At 41.0% G+C, this 17,063-nt stretch overlaps 1 protein-coding gene across 1 annotated transcript in view; it reads left to right on the top strand.

The window, feature by feature from the left end:
- The first annotated feature begins 4,389 nt into the window (after positions 1-4,389).
- Positions 4,390-17,063, top strand: part of THBS4 (thrombospondin 4) — a 38,955-nt gene continuing 26,281 nt past the window's right edge. The window contains exons 1-4 of the mRNA XM_021531126.2: positions 4,390-4,474; positions 8,396-8,599; positions 12,682-12,929; positions 14,065-14,170. Of these exons, the coding sequence (XP_021386801.1) occupies positions 4,390-4,474; positions 8,396-8,599; positions 12,682-12,929; positions 14,065-14,170 (643 nt within the window). The remainder of the gene's footprint in view (positions 4,475-8,395; positions 8,600-12,681; positions 12,930-14,064; positions 14,171-17,063) is intronic.

Genomic DNA, 17,063 nt, shown 5'->3' with positions numbered 1-17,063 from the left:
GGCAAACAACTGATGAAGGATCTGGAGGACAAGTCCAGGGAGGAGTGGCCAAGGGAGCAGGGGGTGTTTAGGCTGGAGAAAAGGAGCCTCAGGGGGGACCTTATCACTCTACAAGTACTTGAAAGGACTATAGATGGCTGGGGTTCAGTTTTTTCTCCCAGGTAAGAAATGTTAGAACAAGAGAAAATGGCTTCAAGTTGCACTAGGGAAGGTTTGTATTAGACATTATGAAAAGTTTCTTCACTGAAAGGGTTGTCAAGCATTGGAACAAGATGCCCAGTAAAGTGGTTTCACCGTTCCTGGAAATGTTGAGGACATGTTTTAGTGGTGGATATGGTGGTAGTGCTGGGTTGATGGTTAAACTTGATGAACTTAGAGGTCTTATTTAAGAAAAACCTAATCATTCTATGAGCTTTTCTGTCATATGTCTTTTCTTGAGGCAGGCTGCAAGAAGGGTTAGGAGGTAAACAGGGAAATAAGCTATGCATAGCCTTCAGCCCCAGTTTGTCTCTGTGTTATTGTAGTGTCTGGAGCAAAGATAAAAAAAGAGGCAATCTGTACCTTCCCTCCCCCATGTCAGGAACCTTTTCCTCTTGGTTGCCTACATGGAATTCCTATCAGTGTAAATGAAAAGTAAATAAGTGCATTGAAGATGGATATATGACTTGACTTGAAAAAGTGGAGCTTCAATTTGTGTTTTAGAAGAGCAAAAATTCTTTTGAAACCCGTCTTTGAAATTTGAAACCCTTGAAACCAACAGATTTTTTTAAATGAAGCAGGATCAAAACCAGGAGTGTTGACATATATATGAAAGGATGTGTTTTAGAACTGATACTTCACTTGCCTTAAGATTTCTACATCTTAATTGCCCGTGAATCCTGATTTTTAATCATCCATATAATTCCATGAAAACAGTGAGTCTCCGGATGCATATTAGGAACAAAACCTGTAAGGTGAATTAAGCAGCAGGGTTCTTTTCTATTTCCCTTACCCCATTATTTAGAATTTGAACAAGTTACAGACACTTCTGTAAAGCAAAATCTGTAATGTTTGCAGCTTCTCTGTATTCTGTATACTTAAAAGCTTATCAAATTATATAATCAGGTCAAACATTATAGTGATTGAGGTTTTCTTGCAGATTGTATATAAAAATTACAGTCACATACTTACGACTTCCTTACCAAATGTGATTGGCATTATGAAAGTTTCTTGGAAACACAATTGATTAATCATGTTTTTATTCTTACTTCTTATTTAACCTCCAGTAATTTAAGCTGGAGTTTGTACTTCAGAGAATACACATGAGTGAAAAGGCAATTGCTAGTATTCTACAGTTTTTTATTGAAAATGTTGATTAAAAAGTCAAATAGTCCCTTCCAGACAGCAGATAAACTTTCTACTTTGTGAAATCCCTTAAAGAAGGTTGTACTTGAGCACAAAATCCCCTTTAATCTGTACCATATTCCAACATAAAACTCAGAATATAAATGAAAACTGAAAAAATTAGAGTGACCTTTAAACTGTACCATCTAAACATGGACTTAAGCTTCTGTGTATATACATTATGAACCAGTTTCCTTCTGTCATACTGGATTGTGCCTCATGGGCTGTTTGCTAAACATTGCTTCCATGTGTTTTCTTTGTGAGTAAGCACAAAGAATAAGCAGATACAGAGCAAGAACAGAAGATGGTCCTCACAAATCTAACACTAAGGAAGATACAGTACTACAGACAAAATCCTCCTCAGGGGAGGGCTGGTCAGCACCAGTGCAAGAGACTCTTCTGTATTTAAATCAGAAGTAAGAAATGTTAAGTTATAATTACTTAAATATTTCTGTCAGATAAGGAAACCTTTCAAGAAAACATTTCATATGCTTTGATAATCTCAAATTCAATAAACTCAAAGTACATAATAAATGGCTGCAAATTATTGATGGTGTTCCCCTTAGATGAAAGCAAACCCTTACTATCCTTTTCTCTCTCTCTCTCTTTTTTTTTTTTTTTTTTTTTTTTTTTTTTTTTTTTTGTCCTGAACTGTGATGATTTTGCAGACCTTCAGAGTGTTCTTCTATCATGAACTTAAGTATATGTTTGCAAAAAATGCTCTTTGTTGAGTCAAGGCTTTTCCGTAATAAACACTGGACATCATCAGTACTGCTCTAGATCCATGTATTAGCCTTGCAGCATCTGTACTGTGCTTTAGGTTGGGGACAAATTCTGAACTAACATTTCTTTTTAAGGAGCTTATGACACCCAAAGTTCCTCCTTGCATCTTCTTGCCTCTTGCTTACCCCTTTTAGCCTCCCTTTTTTCCCTGCTCCACAGCACTCCGCACCTGATGATCTGTTTTTCTCACTCCCCTGTGCAGCTCTTGGCCATTTCATTGATGCTATGGTGTCATCCTGTCACTTCCACTGCAGGGACAAGATGTGGGAGTGAAGCTGAGATGATGCTTCTTGTCTGGAGATGTATACAGAAGAGCAGTAGGGTGAGGAGGAATAGCACCATGCTGTGACACAGGGGATATGGCAGAGCACCCTGCTGTCTGACAATGGGCAGAGGCAGAAACGGGCAACTTATGGAGTGGGTCGACACTGCTAACAAGAATAAGCTAAGAAGTGAGGGTGCGTTGTAGGGGATGTGCCATGTGGGGAGGGCAATTAGAGGTCATGTGAAGGTATCTGAAACTCACACTGGGGCTGTGTTGGAGAGCAGCCCACAGCCATGCTCTGTTGGTGTAGAGCTGCTCGGGCAGCCCCTTTGCAGTGCTTGCAGCCCCTGTCCTGCAGCGTGCTGTGTAATGAGCCCCCCCAAGGGCTGTTCTCTGTGTTGCTCCTTAGATGTGTGCACCAAGCCTGATGAGACTGAACATTAATCAACACTATTTTGCTCACTTTAACATAAACTTTCTGTTCTATTGTTGCCCTACTTTTTATGATGTAAATAATATCAGACAGCTCCAACTTTTCCAACTGAGTATGGATAGCAAGCTGTGATGGGGCCAAGCAGGACTTCCTGGATTTCTGATGTGACAGGTTCATCAGCAGAGCTGATACATACAGAGATGTACAGCACAAAGAGAGCTGTGCAGCAGGATAGGAAGCTCATGATGTGTTTGGGTTTCTCACTTGCTCCCTTTCTCCTGTACTTTCTTAACATCAGCAGTGCAGAGGCTAGAATTTTCTGAAGTAGAGGACAAACAATGGGATAATGATATCCTAAGGGAACACACAGTGCTGAGAACTGTTGTAGTTGAAAGAATTTTTTTTTAATTGACTTTGGCTAAGTTATTGAGACTGGGAGCTTGATAAGACAAACAGCCTTTTTCCATAGTATCCATCTGGTTAGTTTGAGCACTCCCAATGGTTCTGAGCTCTTTAAATGAAACAATGGGACAGATGATACATTCCTCAGTCTGCCAGTCAGAGTCTTCTAGAATCCCAGTTTGCCCCAGTCTGCAATCTGCATGACCCCTTTTAGTGACAATCTTCAGTTAGGAAGAGTGGAATACTTAAATTCCTACCAAGACCAAGTCAACATACCAGAGCATCCCCATTTGTTTTGACTTTAGATATGCATGAGAGAGAACCTAATATATACTAAACCTTAACAGCTGACACTAAAGACCTGACCGCAGGGCAGGCAGAGAAACTTGTGAGGGGGCTTTGCAAAGATGACAGCTGTATTGTTGTCAGAAGACACAAAGAAATACACGGTCACCACTTGCTAACCATAGAAAGGGAAGCAAGAGAGGTTTTAAAGTAAAATCGTGGCAACCTCAAAGTTAAGCATTCTGCAGTCAACAGGACTGGGTGAACAAGGCCACGTTATCTTCATGCTTCTCATGTTCTTATGCATCCCTCACCAGGCTAGTGGTTCTCTGAAGGGCTGCTTGCAACAGCTTGCAACTTGCTGTCCCTCCTGAACATGTAGAACTGTTACTCGGCTTTTAAAGCACACCCAATTCACGTTTGGGGCCATCTTCTTGTGGCTGGGAGTAAGCATAGTGGCTTATTAACCACTGAACTCCATGATCTTAAAGGTCTTTCCTAGCTAATTCTGTGATAGTATGAATTAAACACATTTCAATTTCCAGGGCTCCTCAAAGGGCAAGCTCCAGACAGGTCCCCACAGGTGCTGATTTTGAGGGTCATCGCCAGGATCTCCGACTCTATCCGAGCCACCTCCAGCGGCGCCAGCTCCCGGCTCCGTTTCCGACGGCTCGCTCGCTCTGGTCCCCCCAGCGCTCGGCCGTCCCCCTCCGCGGCCCCCGCCCGCCTCCGGGGGCAGCCCCGGCCAATGGCCCGGCCCCGGGGCCGCCCCGTTAAACGGCGGGCGCGCTGTGCAGCGGCGGCCGTGCCTCGCCGCCCTGCCCGGCCCGCGGCCGCCATGGGGTGCGGCCGCGCCGCGCTGCTGCTGCTGCCGCTCGCCCTGCAGCTGTGCCCGGGCCGCGCCGCCGCGCTCGGCCCCCGAGGTAAGCGCCCCTCTGCCCTCTTCCATTGACAAGGCTCCGGGCTTGCGGCGTCCCGACCTCTGCCCTGCCTGCCAGCGGAAGGGAGCACTCTGCAGGTGCTGCGGCAGCCGCAGCCGCGGCGGGCAGCAGGAGCCGCCGCTGCCCAAGGGGCGCAGAGCGGAGCCGCCCGGACTAGTGGATGGGACCGGAGGAGATGGCGGTATCAGCCGCTCCCCTGCAGCCTGCCAGAAGTGCTTTTGTAGGTGTGCTGGTGGGTGCGTGGAGCATCTGAATAGCCCTTTTCCAGCTGCAAGTTCTTCCGTGAGATGTGAATTTCTTACCCGTGAAAACTCTTTGGGAAAACTTTACTACATAGTAGAGTCCATAGGAAAACTCGTACTTTTAAACCTAGCATTGCTGTAGCAATATTATGCACGTAGGAGCTGCTGTATTTTAGAGCTTGAGTTAAGTGGGTGGTATTGCTCTGCGGTAGCAGCTTGTGACTGGAACCAGCTCGGCTGCCGAGTGCAGCAGTTAGTGGAACTTCGTGCTGCTCCAAGAGCCTTAAAGCTGCTTGTGGTTTTCGCTACATTTTTAACCCACTCTACTGCCTTACAGAATGATTTTTGACGCGTCAATCGGTTATTACTTAAGCACATCTAAAATACAGGCAATCACAACAATATAGCTGCATTTCCAGAAGCTTTTGTTGAAGACCTTTAGGGTGGGAAGATATTTTAGAGATTTGTTGTAAAGACAAGTTGCATATTACCAGTTTGAAAAAAGCTATTTTCTAACTTGTTGGGGGCAGTGGCCAATGAAAAACTCCACTCTCAACGAGGGATGCTTTCAGCTTCTTGGGGTGAGTGGGAAATTGTTGTGGCAGGGGTTAGGATTTCTCTCCAAGTGTCTAAGCCATTAATAATTGCTTTGAAAAGTGCTGAACAGTGGTGGAGCAGTGTTTACATGTACAGCTATTAGGTGTGACCAGAAAACATCCTTGGAAGGTCTTAAAAAGCTGGTGTGATATAGCATCAGAGTTAGAGGAAGGAAGGGGTGTTTCAAGTTCCATGCTATCCTGTGTCAGTAATTTCACTCCTCCATGACTCCTCATCCTAGCACTTTCTGTCATATCTTCTAGCTCTCATTTGAAAAGCTAGCTTTGATGGGTTTGGGCAGATTTCCAGTGTGGCTTGCCACTGTCTCACCATGTAGCTTGTCCCTTGTTAGCATTTGTCTAGGACGGTAAGCAGCTCTATTTTAAAAACCACAGAAGGAAGGTGCAGGAGAGAATTCCTGGTCTGTCTCACAAGCAGTCTCAGTTTAGTGCGTATGCACACTCGTGCTTGAAGGCATGAAGGCATGCCGAAGTTTTCGGTCCATTGCATGGATTAGAACCAGCTGCTTGTGCTTTTCAGCTTTGGCAGTCCTATTCTGTACATTTGCTTTCAAGTTTGCCTTTCCATGGAAAGAAACAAAGAGAAAAGGTCCTTTAAAAAATGAGATGTGAAATCTTTGTGATCTTTTTATTCCCTGTTTCTCCCAAACAAATAATTGTCTCCATAATGGCCAAGAGCTGTCTTTCACTGCCTACCCTGCAAAGGATGTAAAATGAATTTTCACAGCCCACTCATTCTTCTGCTAGCTGTATTTGCTAGCATGTGTGTAAGTTCTGCTTAAAGATGGATCTGATCATGTAGTGCATCCACATGCTACTCAGTGAAGATATCCCAGAAAAGAATTTGATAACATGGTGCTGAAGGATCTGGCTCAGGCACTGTGCTTTGTGGAACACAACTGCCAAACCAGTTTGAGTATTAATTTAAATATGCAAATAACAAAAATTACAATAAATGTTTTCTATAACATTAGACCAATGTTTCACAGTGTTTAGTGTTCTAGTGTTTAGTAATCTAGCATAGATTAATGAGTATCACAGCCAATAGACCTAGAACTGAACAAAATATATAGCTATATTTCACACTCTCAAAGTCTTTGGTATTGTATTGCATTGCTCCAGCTGAGAAAACATAGCTGTACTTTATGAATGGCTATTCCTTGTAAAATGCTGTTGTACAGAGTAGCGAGTTGCATTTCAGTCTCTTACGTGGGCAGTTGCTCTGCTCTCTCTGCACTGTGTTGAGGTACCTGGCTTTTTGCTTCTGCTTTCCATGTCACTGGTTTCAGTGGGGGTGGAGGTTATCCTGGGATACTGTAAATCTGAACTGAATGAAAGAGACCAGGTCCACCTTAGATATATATTTCTTAGTTGTTTGACAACGGTATTTCTCGTGCATTCAAATCATTTGTAGTGTGTCCTGAAAATTCTCTATAGAGTCATGAGATCTTTAGACCCTGTGCAAGTGTAGACTTCAGAGATTATTTCAATTCATGAAATTAATGGAAAAACGTCTCCGTTTTTTCTTTTTTGGAAATAACATTAGTGTCTAAATGAATAGATGCTTCAGAATGAGTGATGGGAGCAGCATCTGTATCTGCAGCACTCCTGTATAAGGGAACAGGGTTTCCCACATATCTGTGGGAAGGTCTGTGTGTGCCCATGTGGTTGTTCTTTGAGTTTCTTCAGTCTTTTCCTGTGTGTAGCATATGAAAACACTGAAATGGTAGGATGACCCCATCACCTTAGAGACAACAGCAGCTTTGGGGTTGTGCTGTGTAGGCAAGGCTCATCTGCAAAGGTCCACTGCTGTTTTTTCAGCCTAGGAAATTAAACTTATTAGTACAACCACGGAATTGAATCAAGCTAAGGCACAATGTGCTGTCATGTGCCTTTGCCATCTGCCTGGTGTTACGGTCCTTCTATGCTGACAGCTCTGTAGTATTGTTCTGGTGTGGGAGAAGAGTGCCCACCTCATGGTAGGTCTATGGAGTGACAGTGGTATACAATGGCTCAGGGTGCTCTAATATTTAAACAATACTTGTGCAAAATCATTTATCAAACTTTACTGCCAGGGTGTAATATATATACTGCTTTAATTGCAGCAGGCTGGCATAGGAGATAATCAAAAAACCTAATGAAAGCATGTATTGAGTTCGGAGATGTGGATTTGAGGAAAACCACAGTTTGTTGTTTCAGTGCCATGAAGGACATGGCTGACTTACATATGTGCAAAATCATAGACTCTTTGCTGATGCATTGTGGAAAATCTAAAATAAAAATTTGAAAGAGCTTTCACTATGCCTTCAGGGTTTGTGGGTTTTGTTTTGTTTTGTCTGGCCTGTATTTCTTTGTTTTCTGTGCCAGAAGGGAAAGATGAGTCTTATTTATATAATATATATCCTGAAAAGTCAATGAATTGAGAAGGCTGTGAACATGATATTACTTACCTGGCTTTTTGGCATTTTAATTGGTGCCCTGCAAATGCAATCAAAGGATAAGCACCCTGGAAATCTGTCTGAAAATTTTAATGCTGAATTCTTATCTAATTGATGTATGAACACAAACATCTGAATTTATGAAAGCATAAAAAGGATTAAAAGCTTTCTGTTGAGATGAATCCTCAGAAGAGAAGCACTTTTGAGAGCTACCTAAAAATATTTGAGTACCTCAGTTTGAAGATTAGGTATTTCTATGTGAGTAACTTATCAACAATTCATTTGAAAAAAAAAATTGCTAAAATAGTATCAGTTGCAACAAATTATAAATATTTTTATAGAATCATAGAATAGTTTTAACTGGCAGGCAACATCTAGACCAAACTCCTTGCATCTATGGGGACATGTTTCACTAGACCAGATTTCTTATGATATCCCTTCCAATGCCAGGGATTTGAACTTCGTTATATTTACAGATAATCATCATATTGATTTTTTTATATAGGAAGAGTCTACAATCACCAGTATGTGGCTTCAAATCTCATTCTTCCTTGGTCATTGTTATATTTAATTTTCTGTTTAAATTTGCTTTTTTTTTCTCCCCAGTTTTTGATCTTCTTCCTTATTCCAACAAGCGAGTAGTACTGAACTTCTTGCAACAAGCATTTGGGGATCCTATGCTGAATGAAGTGTACTTGCTCTCAACATTCAAATTACAGCCAAAGAGCACAGCCACTGTTTTTGGCCTATATTCATCAGCTGACAACAGCAAGTATTTTGAATTTACGGTAATGGGACGGATGAGTAAAGGTGAGTTGCTTGGAATGTATATGGTAGAACTGGTGTTGGTTCCATAGTCACTGGTGTGTGACAGATGAATGCTGACAGCTGTGTGATTAACCTTTGTGCTTGAGTCATTTCATTCCTGTTGCATACTGTCACTTTTCACATCCCCTCTCACTCCTTCATCTCTTTCCTTCATCTCCTTGATGCCGGTCTCTCCTGGCCAGGGGAAGCTGACCTGACAATCAGCTGATACCTGCTCTGAGCAATGCTGAGAAAGGAGGAAAAAACAATGGAGAATGGAGCAAGGAGTCAATTTGGTTTGGTCTTCTTTTTTTTTTTTTTCCCTTTTTCCCCTAGGGACAATCACTGGTTGTTATTACTCAGGAATGTGAGGGACACACGAACATGCTGCCTCATGCATATGAAAGGCAGGTTCTTGTTCCAATGACCCTGGAGGTTAGATGTGACTATGCAAGACAAATATTCCTGGCACTTACAAGATCTGTTGGGTGAAATAAAGTGTTTGTTCTTTATTTACTGGACTTAGTTAAACAGGAGTCAGAGTAGGAACTGCATCAGTTTTAGAAATAATTATAGTTTAATTGATCTGTAAACCAAATCTAGGATGTACTACAATTTTAAGGTTCATTGATTTATTGTTGTTGATTTATTTATTGATTTATCATTGATTGTTGATTTATGTACATTATTGTTGCTGCATTGACTTCACTGCTGTAGTAATTTGGTACTGAGTAATAATTGAATCAAATATACTGTGAAATTCTACTGAGAAATTTCAGTTTCTATATAGGGAAATTTTTCAATATGCTGCAAAAGAAGAAAATAATATCTTTTTTGTTAAACATCATTGGGGAATGAGTTAGAAAAAACATTGGTAGTTTTGTCAGGTTTGCCAAAATCCTTCTGAGGTAAGGGAATAAGAGCTATGTATGTGTAAGGGTAATAGCTTTATCAAGTGCCATACATTTCCTAACACTGACTTACTTAATTGCTAAATAAATGATAAATTACATATACTTCCTCTCTCATATATGCATAATTATGTGTTCAAATATTGTATATATATATATAGGAACACATATATATACACATAAATGTGTCTATATACATACAAGTTTGAACATATTGAACTGATTTTCAAAAATGTCTTCATGTCTGATGGTTACTGGCAGTCTCTTAAGCCTGTTAGAGTGTTTCTGGTGGAAGATCACATGGTTTTGGTTTTGTCCTCAGTAGTTCGGTGTTTGAGGAGCATCTGTGTGACAGGGCAAATGCAGTAATGGCCTATGTATAGGCAGAATGAAGCAACTTGTCCTGTTGCTGACAGTGTTGAGTGGATGGGGGACATCTGTAACCTGTCTGATGTCAAGGATTGACCATCAGATTGCCGTAAAGGATTGGCCAAAGAGAGGGAGGTTTTTTGCAGCAAGACTGTGCATTGGATCTCTTTGCCTCCTTACTACTTTAGAGCACCTTGTTTAAGGCATATGACAGTGAAAAGTGGTAGGCAGTGTTTTCATGCGTGATTTCTCTGGAAATGTTAGCGAAATCCCATATGGCTGCTTCATACAGTAAGTTAAACTGCATCCACAGGATTGTCATGTAGCTGCAAGTATGGAGTGTGTGAGCTGGGTATGATCTTCTAAAGACTGAGCATCATCGCTGAAGTGGTTAACCAATGTTGCATCTCAGCAAAAGGGAGGGTCTTTATATCTGTGATATTTCTCTGCATGGTATTTCTAGTTATGCGCCCAAATCTAATTTAGGGAGCTCAAAGCAGGCCTTAGTTATACTTTTAAATGCCACATTTAAGAGTTTTGTTCACAATAGTTGCTTCATATTCTGGCTTTATTGGGGTATAACTGGTAGTTTATAACACCTAAACGTTTATAAAAGCACAGGTCTGAATTACTGCCTTAACAGCTAGACTTATGGTTGACAATTGTGCCTTTCAGAGACGGATAGCATCCATGGATTTCTTTTTAATTATGGATTTAATTATGGATTTCTTTTTAAATTATTCTCTTATAGAGTGCACAGTAAGTGCATAGAAGTGTTTCAGTTTAAAAATTTTGTGACGCACCTCCTATTTTAGTTGAAAATTTGTTTGTTAAGCAGTTTATGTTACATCTTATGAATATCTGTAAAATATTCAAGCAGCAAACATACTGCAGGGGCTTGTATGAGTTAAATCTTAGAGGTGGAGGCTGTGATCCAAGAAAATCTCTCTTCAAAAGCCTACTCTAGTTTACCAGATGAATATTTGGCTTTGGCTGAGGAAAGAATACTTGATCTTCCTTCCAAGTCTGATTGCTCCTTGTCCTGAAACTATTCTGGCAGGGTCTGTTCTGGGCCCTGCCTCCATCTCCTCTTTCTTTCTCTAGGCTACTGTTTTGTTTGGTCACTCTGAATGCAGGGCCCTGATCCAAAGACCTTACTTTTATATGCCAGGCGTGCATAATATTCACATAAATAAAATGCCTGCAATGTACTCTGTCTTGTCATATCTTTGAGTTTGCCAAGAAATGCTACCTTTTAGCAAGTTACTGGTGACCTCATGCACCTTTGCGGAAATCTCAGCTCTGGCAGTGTTTTGACATAGACAGAAGTGAAAACAATCCTGGTATTGATCACAGCTGTTGAGGCTCTAGCACTAGTCTAGAGTTCAAAGATGGAAACATACCCTGCCCCGTTCATGCTGGTATAAATCTGGATTTTTTTTTAATCATTGTACTGTGGAATTAAAAAAATTTTAGGGAGCATATGTGCAGTAAGTTGGGAGGTCACTAGCACGCAGGTATCATAGATCAAAGCAATTATCTTAGTAGTGGAAAGATGGGAAGGTAGTTTGTTAAATTGGATAGTTTCAATAAGTAGCTGTTATTAGTTCCAAAGCTAGTATGAGCTTTTACCTCCACTATATCCACAATTTTTGGTTGACTTAGTGTCAGATCATTTGTGAGCTCTCACTTGATCTAACTGTAGCAGCCATCAGTGAATTTCAGACTTTAGCAAGAGCCAGCACGTAAATATTTAGATGCCTGATGTCTCTGCAGCTTGATTCCTCATGCACATAACTGATAGGATCAGGAAATAAGAGTCTGTTGGTTGGTGACCAGTGGGATCTTTGAAGGTCTGTCTGATACTGCAGGGTAGTTGTACACTGTCCAAATGCATTCAGCTCATAGCTTCTGCAGAGATGCAGTTGGAGAGCCAGGGAGAGATGTGTGGAGAGAACTAGCTAGCTGATCTTAGAGATCTGGCTCACAGATTCTAGCTTACTGATCCAATTTCTTTAGGAAAGAGACCTTCTTTTCAAAATTACTCAGCAAGTATTTATTGCAAGAGTATTTGTCTGCTGTTGTGGGCTATTTTTGATGGTGCATTTTACTTAATTAAATGAGAATTTTTATCAGGTAGGTCAGTCATTAATGCTTTTAAAAAGAGCTGAGAGAAGGTTTAGTCATATCTAGGAGTGGACTATGCCTTTTCTGCATTATACTTTGGTTTTATTGAGTGTTTTTTACAGAGAAGTGCAGTTATTGTTTTGGAAACATGCTTCCTTTGGTTTCTAATTATACATTTGGATACACTCTTAGGATGGCTCCACTGTATGTGGTATGCATCACTGAAATTAATTTTCTAGTTGCATACTTCTGCTACAGAATATTTCTGGGTCTGTAGAAATGTACAAACCAAATATACAAACCATTTCTGGGTCTGTAGATATGTACAAACCAAGGTGCTGACTGGAGGCTGCCTGCTAGGCCCTGTAACTTTACCACTTGCCTTTTAACACATTATTGCCTGTAAAGTGACTTTGGTAAAGCCATTTAGAGAGGCCTGGACAAAGCAGAGAAAAACTCAGCACAGGCAGCAGAGCTTTGCAAATAGAGAGTCACGTAAGCATCTTGGACAGTCAGTGTCTCATTTATTATTACCATTGTGTCTGCATATGGGTTGCATTTACAAAAGCGGACACATGGAAAAATACCAGAGCAATTGCAGATTTCCACAGGATGTTCCTTGATCAGCCTGGGGCTATCTGCTACCCTCTGATAGTTCTTCTTTGTATTTTGTCCTAGCGGTGCTGCGCTATCTGAAGAGTGATGGAAGGCTGAATTCTGTGATCTTTAGCAACATCCAGCTGGCTGATGGGAAACCCCATGCTGTCATCTTGTGGCTGACTGGCCTGCAGCAGGGATTGAGCACAGTGGAGTTGTATCTGGACTGCCTGCAAGTAGGTGCCATTGAGGACTTGCCAAAACCATTTTCAGCACTGTCTCAGAAGGTGGTGTCAGCTGAGCTGCGCACACTCCAGGAAAAGCCACAGGTGAGCATGGAAACTGGGAACAGGCTGAGGACTTAGAGGGATCACCAGTGAACCTCTGGATCACTGAATTCAAACTTCAGTTCTCACAGCAGCCAAGCTCTGTACAGTAATACGTTAATACTAAGTTGTGAAATAAATGTAAATAGAAGCTCCGTATGGAGCAGGTGAAATGTTAGCTCACATGAGCCCTATAAAAAATTTGCTATTTGTCTTAGACATAATTTTTAGCTTTTTAAATAAAATTAAAGAAACCTACTGCCTCCTTTGCTTCAATCTAATTGTTTTTCTGGGGAGTGGACTTTCTGTAAGGACTTAGCTAGTGCAGTAAGGACAGCTTTTCACTAGTTTCTTACAGCAATTCTGTATTAGCAGTTCTTGTCTATGTATGTGGCTTTCCTCTTCATGATACAACAAGAGACTAAAAACGATAAAAGAAAGGGAGGACTCTTGTGATGCCAGAGTGAAAGCCTCACCTGTTTGAGTGCAATAGCTTTTCTTCCTCTGTCTGTCAACCAGGAGTTGATAAAGCTTCCGTGTCAGTGATCTGAGATAAACAGTGTCTTCCACAGCATCTTCCATCATCATTAATCAAAAATACTTATTAGAAGATACAAAGGCATTCTTCCACAGCACCTTCCATCATCATTAATCAAAAATACTTATTAGAAGATACAAAGGCATTCTGCCCCCAAGGTTGCCCACTTGCTTTGTTTCATTACAGGCTTGAAAGTGAGCCTGTTTTTATGGAGAATGTCTGATGTGCCCATATTCCTGACATGAATATATGTACCTGTTTGAGAGGAGAGGGAAAAAAACACTGCTTTGGATGCACTTAAAAAAAATCATATACCACAGAAATATGTGAACTCCCTAGTATGTGAGATCATATGAATTGAAACTGTAAAAAAAAAAGTTTTAAATAAAACCATAGCTATGCAAAAATCTGCAGGCAAATATTAGGGATTTTATACAGTTCACGTGGTGATGGATAGTCCTGAAGGGAATGGTGTAGGACCCCTGCCTGCGTAGGAAATGGACTCCTTCTCTTAAAAAAATGAATTTACTTTGTCTGATACTTTATATTCTTCCCATTGTTGTACCAGAATTGTGAGCTCTGTTTTTCTTGTGAGTGCAGGATACACTAGATGAGCTAAAGCTGGTAACTGGAGGAACCCTTGCTGAAGTGGGAAACCTGCAGGATTGTTTTCTCCAGCAAATTGAGCCTGTACCTCAGTACACTGGTAAGGCCTGCAACTGGGAGTTAAAATTGTTCTTAATGATAGCAGTGCAAGAAAGCTAATGTGATGAATATTGACAATGTGAAGAAGCCTATAGTCAAGTAATAACAATTACTTTACTAAATTATAGCTATGACAATTTCCTGTAAATGTTTTAGAAAATGTTCCATTTGGAGATAAAACTGTTGCTAGTGATATAACAATGAATTGTTGTTTTAGTGAAAGACAAGTCTGTAATGACTGAAAGAGGTTTTTTAGCTTAATTTGGAAGGCAAATTTTTGTGATGATAATCTGCTTGTGTCAGCGTAATAATTGCAAACAATTGCAGATGGAAAGCCGTGCTTTTAAATGGGGTACATTGCTACTGGTTCTGTGAAAAGAAGATCAATGGAGTAGCAGGACCTACCCATGTACTTATCCATACTGACAGCACCCATCGTTTGTTGAGCACTGGACTGTCACCCAGAGGGGAGGAGGTGTGAAGGAGCTTGCAGGAGACTGAAGAAAATGTTTGTGCCATGGCTAGAGAGCCTGTATATCTGTGTGGGAAAAGCCATTGCATAGTAGCCACTAGTCCTGCCGCAGTTTAACCAAGGTTTTTGTCACCTGCTGAATGGAACATTGATTTAAAAGCAATTCCTTTTTGGCCTCTGCTGAGCATTGTGCAGACTGAGCAGGGAAGAGGGAAGAAAGCAAGGAACTGAGAGTATTGGGATTCCTGCAGGCCCTCAGGGGCTTAATGCTATCCCCTATGTTAGGTGAGGATGCTTCCCGACCTCTGGGCACAGAAAACCTGTCCTAGACTGTCCCATCTGTAGTCGTTCTAGTCCCTGTCCATCTGCCTTTCTGCTGTGGGTGTGAGGGAGAAGAAAGGGTTCACACTGTGTATGGAATATATTAATACATGACAGCCATAGGAAGGAAACTCAGTACAAGGTTTGAAACAGTATTCATGATACCTTGTCTCTTGTGCCCTTTCCTGTCCCCTGCCAAACCCAGCTTAGTTTTGATAAGCACAGAAACAAGATGCAGAAATTTATGAGAGCATCATGGTTATGTCACATGAATGTAGGCATCACTGGTGTGTGGTGGTAACAAAATCTGGTCTACCTTTCAGCTATGTACGTCCTTAGTTCCAGATACTTCTGTTTCCTTTCTTCTTAACATATATACACTTAGATAAAAAAATGAATTTTATCCTCAAAGCTCTCTCTTTTTCATTAAATCAACAGCATTTGAACACAAAACAGACAGCTAAGCAGTGGGATGAGATTATGATGATCAGACACAAGCTGAAGATGTATATTTGGATTTTTGTGTTTGGGTAGGAAAATAGGATGCAAGGTATACTGGGTTTGGTAGATGAGATTAGTTTGCTGCATGTGATTACCATCACAAAATCATTCTGGTCCCAAGAGATCTTAAGAGGTTGTCTAGTTCATGTAGGGTACTTGACTCTGACAAAGTATAAAAAATAGCTATGTTGCATCAGACCAAAGGCTCTTTAAACAAGTTGCTGTTAGAGACAGTATATCAATATAGAGCCACAGGCAAGAGAATAGTGGAATGGAGTCTTAGTGTGGTTTTCTCTGAATTCTTCACTGTTCCCCAGTTCATGGTATTCAGAGCTCTTGTCTCAGAGGTGTTGTCTTTGTTTTGTACTCAATATATGTTTTTGTCCATGAATCTGTCCAGTTAGTTTTAAATGCATGGTCAAGAAATTTATCACATATCTGAGGAATATTTCCTTCTGTTTACTTGGAACCTGCCTCTTCCTAATTCCACATAAAATTAGTATGTACAGCTTCTTTGGTGAAAGATTATAGGCTGTTCAGAAATGGTTTTATTGTCAGCCGTCATCTATACTATAATCCTTGTTTGCTCACCAGACAAGAAACCACAATCTTCTAGAGTACAAAAAGTTGGACGATGTTCTCACACACATGCTGTGATTCTTGAGATTGTCCCATGTGGGGCCAGGATTTGACCCAATAATCCTGATGAGTCCCTTCCAACTCAGGCTATTCCATAGTTCTATGGGTGTCATTCTCTTAGAATGACAATTGATTATTTGAGTGACACAGACAGCAGCCAATGTGTTGCTTGAGCCAGAGAGCTGTTGCTCCTAAGAGAGTTAGAAGCAATAGCTCGGAGGTGTTTCACCGTGGCAAGTGTTTGTGCATGCCTGGGCCAATTGGCTGTGCATTTAAGCTGGTTCTATACTGCAACATCCTGGCAAGAGAAAGATGGGGACTTCAGATAACTGTATAGCTTCTTGCTGGTACCTTTTGCTTACCTGCTTTCTCCTGGATCCACTATATTGTGGACTGACAGCTTCCTTAAAAGCCTCTCTGAATACTTATCCCTAAACACTGGTTATTCTGCTGCAAGTGGGGCCTGCTGTTGGAATTACTTTTAATGGAAGAGAAAATAACCAAAACCAGGGGTATTCAGCTGTTTCTGCTCTGCTGTCTAAATTTGCACACAGGACATGTAGTTCATGGCAGTTTAACCTGTTTAGTCCACCTTAATGCAAAACATAACTACAGAGTAGATCTGGTTTTGATTTAGATGTTAGCCAACAAACACCATCTGAAGTCTTGAGAATTTTTTGCAAGTTTCAATTACTAATGCCTAAATGAGCCTTTATTTTAAAAATAAAACAAGAAGAGACCCCAGCATCTGCCTGACAGCCTGTGTTCCACTATGGGATTCTAAAATACGCATGATATTATGTCCTGCTGTTGTCATCCAAATAAAAATATGGCAAGGTTATGACTAGAACCGAGGCAGGCTCTGGAACAGGTGATTCCTGACTTCAAATTTGTTCAGTGTTTGGATGAGAAAATACAAAGTGAAGAAAACTTAGTATGTGAGGATTTGGATGGTTCCCAT

Source organism: Lonchura striata, chromosome Z (genome assembly GCF_046129695.1).
Source record: "Lonchura striata isolate bLonStr1 chromosome Z, bLonStr1.mat, whole genome shotgun sequence".
Classification (NCBI taxonomy): domain Eukaryota; kingdom Metazoa; phylum Chordata; class Aves; order Passeriformes; family Estrildidae; genus Lonchura; species Lonchura striata.
This window is presented reverse-complemented; position numbering and strand designations above follow the sequence as displayed.